Genomic DNA, 13,980 nt, shown 5'->3' with positions numbered 1-13,980 from the left:
CCTCACTACGCAGGCGCGCCGCCCTCCCGCGCTCTCCCTACGACGGGAAGCCAGAGGGGCCCGCCGGCAGCCCGCATGCGCACCGCTCATCCGGGCTCCACATGGCGCATGCACACTGCGAGCGGCCGGGCCCGGTGCACTGTGGGAAGGAGGCGGCCCTTGCTCCCGGCGGAGGGTGGCGGTGAATCCTCCCGGCCGCTCACAGCAGTGTGGAGCCGCTTCCCCCCCCCCTACCCCTCCTCCCTCCCTCCCCCCCGGCCTCCTCCTCCTCCTCCTCCTCCTCCTCCTCCCCCCCACATCCCCCCCTCCCCCCCCCGCGGCTCGGCGGATTTAAAGGGGCAGCCCCACCGATCCGGGGGGCCATGCCGAACTTCTGCGCGGCCCCCAACTGCACCCGCAAGAGCACGCAGTCTGACCTGGCCTTCTTCCGCTTTCCCCGGGACCCGGTCAGGTGAGAGCCCAGATCGGGAAAGACAACCGGGGAGCGGCGGGGAGGAGGGAGCGGGCACCGGGCCTCGCTTCTCCCCTCGCATCCCGGCCTGACACCCCGGCTGGGAGGCGGCTCGCTCCCTCCCTCCTCCTTTTTTCCGTGCTCCTCCTCACCTAGGCGGGAAGACTCCGCTGTCAGGAGCCGCCCGCTTCTCCTCCTGGCGGCGGCCGCCCGCTCTGTGGTGCCCGAGGGGCGGGGCTCTGCGGGACCCTCCGGCCCGCGGCGGGAGGCGGGAGCGCTGCTGCGCATGCGTCGAGGCGGCCGTTCGCTACTCCCCTGCATGTGGGGGTTGTGTTTGTGAGGAGTGGGGGGAGGTTGGATGTAAGAGGAATGTGAGGGAGGGCGTTCCTGCCTCTGAATGGCACTGTGAGAGGGTGCTAGGGTGTGAGGGAGCGAAGGGTTGCTTGACTCTGAGGATGCCTTGCTTTGACAGGTGTCCCGTGCTCATCAATAGCCCATTCCTTGCCAAGTGGTGCTTAGAGAGGTTTTGAAGTGTCCTCCCTCAAAACCCCTCTGGATGCCACGCTGTAGGGGGCTCTACTGGGGCAGGGTTGGGTTCGGAGGACCCTGGAGTGTCTCCAGTCTCAGTCATTTCATAAATGGCAGAATGGCTCAATGCCCAGACAATTGAATGGATAAAGAATTGGTTGGATGGTCGCAGTCAGCCCTGCAGAGAAGTACCTGGGGGTCCTGATGGATGAAAAACATAACATGAGCTAGCAGTGTGCTCTTGCACATTGGAAAGCAAATGGAACCCTGAGCTCCATCAGAAGAGGGGTGGCCACCAGGGACAGGGAGGTGATTGTCCCCCTCTACTCTGCTTTTGTGGAGCCCCATTTGCTGTACTGTGTCCAAGTCTGGAGCTCCCAGTACAAGAAAGACAGGGAGCTGTTGGAGAGGGTCCAGAGGAGAGCCACAAGGGCGATCAGGGGACTGGAGCATCTCCCCTGTGAAGACAGGCTGAGGGAGATGGGCTCGTTCAGACCTGGAGAAAAGAAGGTTGAGTAGTGACCTCATTGCAGCCTTTCAGTACCTAAAGAGAGACTACAAACAGGAGGGGAATCAATTCTTTGAAAGGGTAGACAACTGCAGGACAAGGGGAAATGTTTTGAAGATGAGGGAGGGAGGATTTAGGTTGGATGTCAGGGCAAAATTCTTTACAGAGAGAGTGGTGAGGTGCTGGAACAGCTGCCCAGAGAGGCTGTGATACCCCGTCCATCCCTGGAGGTGTTCAAGGCCGGATTGGATGGGGCCCTGGGCAGCTTGGTCTAGTATTAAATGGGGAGGTTGGTGGCAGGGGGGTTGCAGCTTCATGATCCTTGAGGTCCCTTCCAACCCTGGCCATTCTGTGATTCTGTGAAGTGAAAGGTTGTGAATGGCTCTATGTCCCAATTGAAGTTGGTCATGGAGTGGTGTCCTCCAAGGGTCTGACTTGGGACCAGTGACGTTCAACATCTTTGTCAGTGATATAGATAACAGGTTTGGGTGCACTCTCAGAATGTTTGCTGATGACACCAAGCTGAGTGGTGCAGTTGACACAACAGAAGGAAAGGATCTGGATGGACCTAAAAAATAGGCCCACATGAACCAAGCAAGGTTCAGCAGTGCGAACTGCAAGGTGTTGCACTTGAGTCTGGGCATACAGGCTAGGAGAAGAACTCATTGAGAGCAGCCCTGCAGAGAACATAGGAATCCTGGTGGATGACAGGTCGTCCATGAGCCAGCAGTGTACTCTTGTGGCCAAGAGGGCTAACAGTACCCCGGGTCACATTAAACTGAATGTGATTTGCAGCCCTGGAGGCCAACCATACCCAGGGCTGAATCAAAAGAGGGCTGGCAGCAGAGCAAGGGAGGTCATTGTCTCTCTTGACTCTGCACTCGTGAGGCCCCATCTGGAGTACTGCATCCAGAGACTTGCAGCCTTTGTGACGAGCAGATGTCAGTGAGTTGGTGATCAATGGTAGAGCATCCTAAGCAACAGCAGAAGTGGTGAGGTATTCAAGTTCCAAATTCCAAGCAGAATCTGTGTGCTGGTAAAGCAATAGTTGCATGAGTTGATTTAGGCCGTGGAAAGTGCAGTGAGAAGTAAGACGTATTTAGATGTAGAAATCAACCTGTCAGTTTCACTTCTGTCCCACTTTAGATCATGGTGCAGATTCTCCTGGAAGCTGTGCTAAGGCACGTAGAAGGCTGGGAGGTGATACAGGATAACTGGCTTGGCTTCTCTAAGGGCAGATCCTGCCTGACCAACTTTGTGGCCTTCTATGATGGCCTAGCTGTGACAATGGACAAGGGAAGAGCCACTGATGTCATCTATCTGGACTTCAGTAAGGCCTTTGACACAGTCCCCCATAACATCCTTCTCTCCAAGTTGGAAAGATATGGATCTGATGCATGGACTGTTTGATGGACAAGGAACTGGTTGCAAGATCAGTGGTGGTCAGTGGCTTAAAATGGTGGTGGTGAGAACCAGTGCTTTTTAACATTTCCATCACTGACATCAACAGTGGGATCGAGTGCACCCTCAGCAATTGGCAGGTGACACCAAGCTGTGTGGTGCAGTCAACGTGTCCGAGGGATGGGATGCCATCCAGAGAGATCTGGACTGGCTAAGCAGTGAGCCCAGGAGAACCTCATGAGGTTCAATAAGTCCAATTGCAAATCTGCACGTGGTTCGTGGCAACCCTTGCTATCTGTACAAGCTGGGAAATGTAAGGATGGAGCACAGCCCTGCTGAAAAGACCTAGGAATACTGGTGGATGGCAGCTGGACGTGAGCCAGTGTGTCCTCACAACCCAGAAAGCCTACTGTATCCTGGGTTGCATCTAATGCAGTGTCAGCAGGGCAAGGGGGCGATCCTGTGCCTTTGCTCTGTGCTGTAAGACCTTACCTGGAGTACTGTGACCTGACATGGAGTCATCAGTACAGGAGGGACATGGAGCTGGTAGAGCATATCCAGAGGAGGGCCACAAAAATGATCTAAGGAATGGAACACCTCTCCCGTGAGGACAGGCTGAGAGAGCTGGGGCTGTGCAGCCTGAAGGCTCCAGGGAGAGCAGCCTGTAAGCATCTAAAGGGGGGCTATAAGAAAGAAGGGAACAGGCTCTTTCACGGGAATAGGACAAAGGGAGGTGATTTTGTATTAAAGAAGGGCAGATTAAGGTTGGATATAAGGAAGAAGTGTTTTCTGCAAAATTCGGTTTTGGTGCTGTCTGAGCTTCAGGCATAATTTGTAAGGAATCCTTGCTGGAAAATCTGAATGTTGTCAAGTTACTCAAAGCTGGTCAATACATGATAGTTTAATACATGATGGAGCTACGAGATATGGTTTAGTAACTTGTGGTACTAATAGGAATGAGAGGGTGGTTGGACTAGACGATCTTGCAGGTCGTTTCCAACCTTTTGATTCTGTGATTCTGTGTGATTCTGTTTATTGTGTAAAGAAAATACCTTTCTCAGTTCATAAGTTCTGTATTGAAAGGAGCTTTGGTTTAACATTTGCCATTGTAGCATGTCAGAAAGAAGTCCAGAAATGTGCAGTTACTGGAATTATAAACTAAAACTGAAATACTTAAAACTTCTTAATGTATTTACTATCAGCCATCGTTTGTGGAAGCTTAAAGGTCTTTTGGAAAAAATGTGTGTCAGCTACAGTGAGTTGAACAGCATAAATTAATGTTTGCAAAAAGAGGTGCCCATGGAATTGAATCTCAGTTATGGTTGTAGGAATGGCTTACTTGTGAGTCAGTAACTGATGACAGTCAGTTATTACTCTTAACATTTACCATCTCCCTTTAGTTGTGTGGCCACCTGACAAAATACCAACACTCCAGTCTTTGCTGCTGAAGTTCCATAGATGCCTAGGGCTCCAGTTACAGATCTTATGCTCCAGTGGGTGAAGAGCTTGGTGCCACAAACTCAGGCTCTTTGTGCCAAGATCGTTTACTCAGGAGTTGATTTCAGCGCAGAAGGTGGCCGCCACAGCTGCCTATATGTAACCAGGGGAGAAAACAAGAAAGGAGAGGAGCTTTTGGTAATTTTATCTTTGTGCAACTCTTTTTCCCAGTATGGCTCTTCTGAGAAGATTGATGTGGTGCCTTTTGATATTGCTGAAGAGTTTGATGTGGTGCTTACCTTCTACTAGTATGTACTTAACTTGTTTTCTGGATGGCAGCAACGTTGGAGATAGAGGGGTTTGGGCTGACTTTGCTTTGACAACTGTATGCCAGCTCTGATGTATGTGCTGTATATGTGCCATTGCTGCCACCAGTTTGTTCCTGTGTTTGCTAGGAGGTGATTCAGAGGAGCTATCATAAAGCAGGAGGCTTTGACTTCGCTCTGTGGTGGTCTTCCTCAGCCACCCTGAGTCAGTGGAGAAAAGCATGTAAGGTCAGGCTCTTGTTCTGACCACCCCTCTGGACTGAAGCATTCTCCATTCACTATCAGGAGTCTCATCAGCCTTTGTGACAGCCGGTATGATTGCCCTTAATTGTTTGGTAATTGGAGCACCTGCTTAGGAAGTATTAGAGCTGGACTGAATATGGTCTGCATGTTAAAGTTCTCCAATGTAAAAAAGCCTATTTATGCTGTGTGGTTAAAGGAAGAGCGTTCTGCTGTGTTGCCAAAAGGCTGAGCAAGAGAAGTGTTTTTATTTTAATAAAAGATGTTATCTGTGAATCTATGAGAATAATCTATTAGAAATGATTCCTGTTTTATGGTTCTTGTTGCTGCTGTTATTTTTTTGTTCCAAGTGCCAATTAAAAAAACAAGGAGAGAGAAATCTAAGTTGGAAAGCTGAGAAGCATGTCGCAAAGTGTTGTGTTGTAAAAGAAGTCATTGAGAATGAAAGTTCCTTCCCATTTTTACTGTAGGATTACTGTGATAGCATTGTAATTCTTGGTAATGTAGCTATTTCTGGCTTTCTTCAGTTAGTTTGGGGAGGGTTTTGGCCTAGGAGAGGTAGGAGCTTGTGTAACCTCATTACACAGATAGAATTATCAATAATAAACCTTCTATCAGATTACAGTAACGTTTGTTACTGTTTGTGGTGAGTCTGTGGTGCCTCAAGGTGCACGTCCATTACAGCAGTGTTCCTTTGGAGAATTGTCTTTGTGGGACTTGTTCTTATTTTGAACTTCTAAATACTGAGATATTAATGACTGCTGGAATCTTCTTAACTTACATATATGATTTACTGAGCAAATGAAATAGTAGATGAGTTTTACTGGATGCTCTATGCTGTTCAAATGCGGTTGCATCGACCCCATTGGGGGAAGTACAAGCTGACTAAGTTACATCAGTTACTGGTAGTAGTGACTGCCTGGGTGATACTGAATGGTAAGCAAATGGATAAAAGCAGATTTTTGAAAGATCTTTTGATTCTTTACGGGCTTTCATGAAGGGCAGGGCTCACTGCAAACTGGTTATGAGCCAAGCTTGAAACTGTAGGGCATTTGGTTTAAACTTAAAACTAGCTAACATTTTCTGCTTACGTGCAGGTGTCAAAGATGGGTAGAGAACTGTCGAAGGGCAGATTTAGAAGATAAAACTCCAGATCAACTCAACAAGCACTACAGACTGTGCGCTAAGCATTTTGAGACCTCGATGATATGTAGAAGTGTGAGTAAAACCAAGCATTTGTTTATTGCACCTTGTAGAACGTGATTAAGATTCTTTTTAATCAGATTGCTGCATTTAATCTTTGATGTCCTGGGTCTCTGGGAAAATAAATCTTAGTTCTAATTGACCTTGTTGTTGTGGCCCAGGGTACTGTACAGACTTGCAGATGTCTGTACTGGCAAAGGATGAGGTGGAAGCAAGCAGTTTGGGATAAGAAATGCAGAACTGCTTCTGCTGGCTTAATGATTGTCTAGCTCTGGTCTTCATTGCAATTCTTTCCTCGTGCAAAACTGTTCATTTTGTTTACTGTCACTATGTATTACACATTATTTACATTTACTGGGTGTAAGAATATATGTTTGCATACCTCTAATTATTGAAGATCATTAGTGTGCTGTTAGTGAAGTGTGTACTTCGTGCAGTTCAGTTCAGTTGCCCTCAGCTGTGGCCGAGAGGTTTAAACATTCTGTGTATCTGTCAGGCTTTTGGTTCCTGCTATTTTTTATCCAGTGAAAATCATGGTACTGTTTCCTGTTAGCATGAAGAATTGAAGGCTATTACTTCATTAAGATGATGCTGATTTTTTTTTAACAGCTTACTTAGCAGTAGGAAATGATAGATTTGTGGCTTTGTACCAAATTTTGATTTCTAGACTGAAATAGTCGGAGTTGATCTTCTCATTATATAGAATAATTAAAATTTTTAATTATTGTAGGTCAGACTGAGTTCCTAGTGGTAGTACACAGGACAGGGTCTTTGTTTAGCCAGCATCCCAGAAACAAACCAAAAAATGCCCACTGGAAGTAATTCTGGATCTGCAGTGAAGCTTCATGAAACCGTTTGAAATCTTTTGTCCAGTGACTTGTCCAAACATGGTCAGTTAAAGGCCTGTTCTTGATGGAAACAGTTCAATTTAGACAATGTATATTTACATATACTGTGAACTTAAATTTCTATTTAAAACATTTTAACTGCTGGAAACATTTATATGATCATCTAGAAGCCTTCCTCTTCTTCATCTGACAGATGTGCTTTCCTTCAGGATGATCAAAGTGTTTTCTTTCTGATGCATCAGTGTCTGTAACATCCAGAAAATTTATTAAAAAATAATCATAATATTCAAATAACTTAAAATTGCTGCACCAGGGATCTGTGATATGAAGATAAAGGGGTGGAAAAAGTGGTTATACTTATTTTCTTAAACATCTCTTCTCATTTTCAGTCTTCTTGAGAATGGGTGTTGCATAGTAGAACTATATGTCTGTTTTGATGCATCAGAAAATTAACATAATTAACTGGAAAAAAAACCTTTGTACAAAACCAACAGAAATTCATAGGTGATGCTCATTGTACACACAACACAAAACCCACAACATTTCAGAGGCTGGGCTTTTTTTCCTCCCCAAAAACACAGAATTTCAGAGACTATGCTTGCTTCCCAGAGACAACACTAATCTGGATGTCTTTACAGAGCCCTTACAGAACAGTTTTAAGAGATAATGCTGTGCCAACTATATTTGATCTTACAAGTCATCTGAACAATCCCCACAGCAGACATAGAAAACGGATAAAAGAGCTGGTAAGTTTGTAAAGTAAGTTTGATTTGGCTTTGCTTTAATGTTAGAGCTATGGAAACAAGTAAGTTCATGTGAAATTTTAAATGAAATGTCTAATGATTAGCACTTCGGTGTTTTCAGTTTCTATACTGCTATTTGAGTATAATGTTATTGATTGTAAGTTAAAATCTAAATGTTACACTGAAGTTTTATCTACCAGAAGTTTAATGGGATAATCTGGAAAACAAGAGCTGATTGTGTCTTGCAGGGGAAGTGTATTGCTTCCTCTTACTTGTCATTGCAGTGGTAACTGGAAAACACCTTACAGCTGCAACCCTGCAAATCTTGCTCTGTGTTGACTGTTTCTGTTTATCTGAGTCACTTCTGCAGTTCAGACATCCTTCAGAGCTCTACAAATACAATCTATGTGTAAAAGCAAGGTCAGGCAATTTGTTGTGGAACTGTAACTTGTCAGTGGCTGTTTCGGGACACTTTGTGTCTTTAGGTCTCTGTGGATTTCAGTATACTGAAAATTAAGATGAATTCAACTCTTAAACTGTGTTTATACATCAGAACCACAGACAGATGCATTTGATAAGTGTTTATTAACTGAAACGTAGAAAATAATTGAAGGCTACTGCTATCAGTACGTGTTCGTAATAGAATGGAATTCTTTGATGTAATTGATATACTCATAATTGTAAAATGCAGATTGAACAATCTCCTGATGTATGTATGGGAACCTTAGCAGTAGTAGCAAACCATTCTTCTGCACTTAATAGATATGTGTTGTGACAGCAATAAACTACCTGAAGAACCTCCTTCTCTTAGACCTTCTAGCATGTTTTTGGTAGGTATTAACACTCTAAAAATGGTCTTATCTGCAGTATTTGCATCTGACCTTGATATATTTCAGTATTTTAAAGGGGTCATGTGGTAGACAATAACATCAGTATATCATTTTTTATTTTTTTTTAAGAGTGAAGATGAAATAAGAACACTGAAGCAGCAAAAGAGTAAGTGGACAAAATAATGAGTTCATAAAAACTTTGTTTACTAAGGCTGATAAGAAACTGTAGGGCACATAAGTGTAAATTTATTTATTTGTTCAGGAGGGTAATTTAGTTGCTGCTTGATTCAGATAGTTCATCTAAGCTCATTGCAATGTAGTCAGTCACTTTAAAACTGGAAAGATTCTTCTGTGGGTTCCAGTAACTTACAGGTAATACGGATAGTAGGGGAAAGCAAATGTTATATTTTAGTTGTCTTAACACTTACAATATTTTGTATTTTGTAGTTAATGAAGCTTTTGAACGAGAACAGGCAACTCAAGAACTGAATGAAAGCAATGCACAAAACGCTGTCTCAGAGGAAGGTGGGGAGCAGCAAGAGGAGAAATCTGTTCCTTTAACTCTAGAAGAAAGAGAAAACAAGGATTACCTTAAGTCATTGTTTGAAATTCTGATCCTCATGGGTAAACAAAATATTCCCTTGGATAGCCATAATGCGGATGAGCTTCCAGAAGGTATTTTTACTTCAGATAACTTTCAGGCTCTGCTGGAATATAGAATCAATGCTGGAGATGAAGTTCTGAGGAAACGATTTGAGATGACTGCGGTCAATCTTGAGTATTGTTCGAAAACACAGCAGAAGCAAATGCTTGAGATCTGTGAGAGCTGCATTAGAGAAGAAACACTGAGGGAAGTAAGAGACTCGCACTTCTTTTCTATTGTCACTGATGAAGTAGTAGACATAGCAGGAGAGGAACATTTGCCAGTCTTGGTGAGATTCGTTGATGATTCTCATAATCTGAGAGAAGAATTCATAGGATTTTTACCTTATGAGGCTGACCCTGAAATATTAGCTGTTAAGTTCCATACGACTATTACTGAAAAATGGGGTCTGAACATGGAATACTGTAGGGGTCAAGCCTACATCGTCTCCAGTGGGTTTGCTTCTAAAATGAAAGTTGTGGCTACAAGACTCTTGGAGAAGTATCCACAAGCTGTGTATACTCTGTGTTCCTCTTGTGCCTTAAATGTATGGTTGGCAAAGTCGGTTCCTGTTGTCGGTGTTTCCACGGCCCTAGGAACGATCGAAGAAGTTCGCTGTCTTTTTAGTCGATCTCCACAGTTACTGGTGGAACTGGACAATACAATTTCTGCTCTTTTTCAGAACAACGAGGAGAAAGGTAATGAGCTGAAGGAGATCTGCCGTTCTCAGTGGACAGGCAGGCATGATACTTTTGAGGTTTTGGTGGATCTCATGCAAGCTTTAGTACTGTGTTTGGACGCAGTAAGCAACGATTCCACTGTCAGGTGGAACAACTTCATTGCTGGTCGAGCATTTGTACTTTCAAGTGCATTAACAGATTTTGACTTCATTGTCACTATTGTAATTCTGAAAAACGTTCTGTCTTTTACGAGAGCATTTGGAAAAAATCTCCAGGGACAAACATCAGATGTATTCTTTGCAGCTAGCAGCTTAACGGCGGTGTTGCATTCTCTGAACGAAGTGATGGAGAATATTGAAGTTTATCATGAATTTTGGTTTGAGGAAGCAACAAACTTGGCTGCAAAACTGGATGTACAAATTAAACTCCCTGGAAAATTCCGCAGGTCTCAACAGGGTAACTTGGACGCTGAGTTAACGTCGGAAAATTACTACAAGGAAATTCTTAGTGTCCCTACAGTGGAACATATAATTCAAGAATTAAAAGATATATTCTCAGAACAGCATTTAAAAGCTCTGAAGTGTTTATCTTTAGTGCCCTCAGTCATGGGTCAGCTCAAATTCAATACGTCTGAGGAGCATCATGCTGACATGTACAAAAATGACTTACCTAATCCGGACACGCTTTCTGCTGAGCTTCATTGTTGGAGAATCAAGTGGAAGCACAGAGGAAAGGATATTGAACTTCCAGCTACTATTTATGAAGCACTTCACTTGCCAGACATAAAGTATTTCCCTAATGTATATGCATTGCTTAAAGTCTTGTGCATTCTTCCAGTGATGAAAGTGGAGAATGAAAAATACGAAATAGGACGAAAGCGCTTAAAGGCATACCTGAAAAACACCGTGACAGAGCAAAGGTCAAGCAACCTAGCTTTGCTGAACATAAACATTGATATAAAACATGACTTAGACTTAATGGTGGACACCTACATTAAACTCTATCCAGGTAAAGTGGAATTTCAAGCAGACTTTCTTCCCTCGAACAACTCTGAAGTAACAGAGAGCGCTTAATTTTTTTTTTAAGACTGATTGAACAGCTTTTTTTGCTATTTAACTTGCAATGAGGGGGGGGGGGGTGGGAAAGACTTGGAAATCTGAAATAATCACCGCAATTGTATTTCCATTTTTAGGTCTCAGATTTAAGAAGCTGTGGTCAATAACCCACGTTATGTTTTGTTAGTCTGTATTAAATATACTATGTGAACAAAGTCTGAAAATAAGCCCATGTTCTTTGCAGAGGTGCTTTCTGTATCTGATTGACTTAACTGGGTGCTTGCTTGCTGCATCTTGGAAAAAGTACATTGTGATGATTGTAGATCTGATGGGGCTGTTACAATATTTGCTCATGAAATAGGTTAAGACAAAACTGAAAGTGTTAAAAAGGGTATAATCCATTTCTGTTCTGTTACTTAGAATTTGACTTCATGCTTTTTGAATTTGTCTTTGGCTGATGCCCATTCAGTTGGCATTTTGGAGAATGAATTCAGCAGTTGCGCAGGCCTCATGGTGTGGACTGTTCTTGGTGTGAAGTGAATGTTGGTGGTACAGAGATACGTTTAAGGTTTCACTGGAAGAGTCAACCTCTTTAATCTCCTGACTGTTTACATTCCTTTGTGTGAGACACACAACTTTAGGCTTTTAACAAGCATGGTAGGAGTACTGAAATTCCCTAAGGACTCTAAAAAAATTAACATTTATTCCAGTACAATGTAAGTCTGTTTGACAAAAAAAAAAGTAAAAAAAAAAAGTGAGTCTTATTGTCTGTTTACTTGTGAACTCACCCAGGAAAAATTAAAATAAGAGTTCGTTGTTTGTCTAGAAGTAAGATTGAAAATATTGCTGTTATTTTTGGCAAGAATGAAACATTTTTGTACAGTTTATTGCAATTTAAAATAAAATGTGAATTGCTTTTTACACAGTATTGAATTTATTGGTAAAGCGGTGCCTCTTTGAGAATGTGTATACTCTTGTAAGGTACCTTTTAGTTTGGTCGTGTTTGTTTTGTTTTGTGATCCTAGTGAGTAACCTTGTCTTAAGACACAGAAAGATCTGTGTAGTAACGTGTGATCTGTATGTTCTGCTGGAGCTTTTCTAAAGCGTTTTGAAACAGTTTTAACACAGCGTTCTTAATTGTGGAAGTTCTGTCTAACTGAAGCAGTGGCAGGTGGAAATAGCTTTAACTTGAATGACTGAAAAGTTTTGTAGCTATCCCGATGCACGCCAGTTGTTTAACTTACAATTGTGCTTCTATGTATTTTGTTTCCAGTGGAGGAAAACCCCCAGCAACAGAAAATTGAATGACTGTAGAGACAGTGATAAATACAACTCCCAGTGTGACCACAGGCAAGCAACAAATTTGGAAAAAAACAAACCCTACAACACTTTAGTTCTAGTAAACCTAGTTATTAAAATGGTTATGTATATCTTTAATGTTTTCAGGAGCTTTTATTTACATTTGTGTAGCAAAGAATTACTTTTAAAAGTGTTATCATTTCTTTTGCTGCTATTTCTATCTGATATCTGGCATGCTTTCCTGTTCATGCAGTTGTCTCAGCCAGAAAATGTAATAACCAGTAATAGCTTGTTCTTTTTCTGAAAAGGATATATGAAAAAAAAAAAAAAGTTAGAATTCAGACAGAAAATGTTTGTTTAAGAACATCTGAATTACAATCTTAATAATGGGGGGGGAAGAAAGGACGAGGGTTAGGGGGAAAATGCTTTTCTTTCCTGGGAATGTTTGTCACTTCTAGTAAACACAGTGATGTGAGGTGAGCCTTGTACCAGTCCTCTATCAGGAATGCTTTAAGAAGGAATAAAAAAAGGTGCAGCAAAGTGACTTACTCCAATTGTTGGAATCCTCACTGCACAGCAGACTGGTTGAGCTCCCTGAGTCTTGACAGCAGGCAAGGTTTAATGCCTTGTGAAGCAAGTTGGTTCCACCTAACTTCTGTTTCTGAGCTGTAATAACAACTGCAGGCTCATTTGCTATCTAAAGAAGCTGTCTAGGTACATCAGAGGGCTGCTACTGTTTGTCTTCTTTTCATTTCTGATGAGACAGAGACCACAAAAATTGCACTTCAGCTGGTAAGATCTGTTGCTTGAGTATAGGCATACGTGCATAGTTAGCCACGGAAAACTGATCCGTAGTTCCATGTGATTGACCAAAAGTGCTGAAGATTCTTTCTGACTATGATCTTTCTGACTAGGATCTTTTTGACTGATGTACAGAGACAAATGGGAGAAGAGAAATGCAGTAAAACACCCATTAGCTACTGAAATGTCTTCTGGAGCCAAACTGTGATTAGCTTTGCTAATTAGTTGGCTCCAAGTGCTTTGATTGGTTGCTGTGCTTGATCATCACACTGCCTTTCACAGCAATGCCTGGATTGTAATCAATCAAAAGCTCCCTACTAAGGCTATTTGAATTGTTTCTTTGCTGCAGAATACCTTGCTTCTTTTTGATGTCATCACTTGAAAACCTATAGCAGGAAGTCTGAACGGTGGCTTTGCATTATCTGTAGGAGCAGAGAAATAGCAGGTGGCAATGGTAGGTAGCCCTCTGATGTAAGAGGACTGTGTGGAAGAAACCATTTCCTGATAATACAATGGCTTCCATCTGCTGGAGGTGCAGATTGGAGACAGCTGAAGGAGAATCCAATGATACAATATCAAAGAGAATATTACTGCTAGAGCAGGCCAGAGATTGATAGAGAAGTAACTGAAACTGAGAGAAATACTGAGGATAAGCTTTGGTTCCATTTTTTAACAGACTTTTGAGACAGAGGGAATTGTCATCTTAAATAACCTATCAGTACAGGACAGTATGTGTTTCCAAGGTGCAACTGAGGTATTTGCCTGGCTTTGACCTGCCTTTTTGGAATACTCTATGTAACAAAGCAATATGTTTTCCTCAATTGATGGTATTTTGTGTAAATAGTGCTTGTCTTAAGCATATACAAACTCTTTTCCCATGCACAAAGTTTTTGTTAGAATGTTCTGTTGCTCCTTTCAAAAGTAGCATGTAGCTTCCTATCTCCTGTAGTGCTTTTTCTGTCTGGCTATAGAAATGTTTTAACGGCT

General features: G+C 42.7%; 1 protein-coding gene across 1 annotated transcript; it reads left to right on the top strand.

Moving 5' to 3' along the window:
- Positions 1-362: 362 nt before the first annotated feature.
- On the top strand, positions 363-10,911 carry THAP12 (THAP domain containing 12; the record flags this gene model as incomplete). Its single annotated transcript, XM_079546305.1, has 3 exons — positions 363-451; positions 608-753; positions 8,963-10,911. The coding sequence occupies 3 exons, from the start codon at positions 363-365 to the stop codon at positions 10,909-10,911; spliced, it is 2,184 nt and encodes a 727-aa protein (XP_079402431.1).
- Positions 10,912-13,980: the final 3,069 nt, after the last annotated feature.

Source organism: Tetrao urogallus (assembly GCF_951394365.1).
Source record: "Tetrao urogallus genome assembly, chromosome: 1".
NCBI lineage: Eukaryota > Metazoa > Chordata > Aves > Galliformes > Phasianidae > Tetrao > Tetrao urogallus.
The sequence above is the reverse complement of the archived record's forward strand: the minus strand, read 5'-3'. Positions and strand labels throughout refer to the sequence as shown.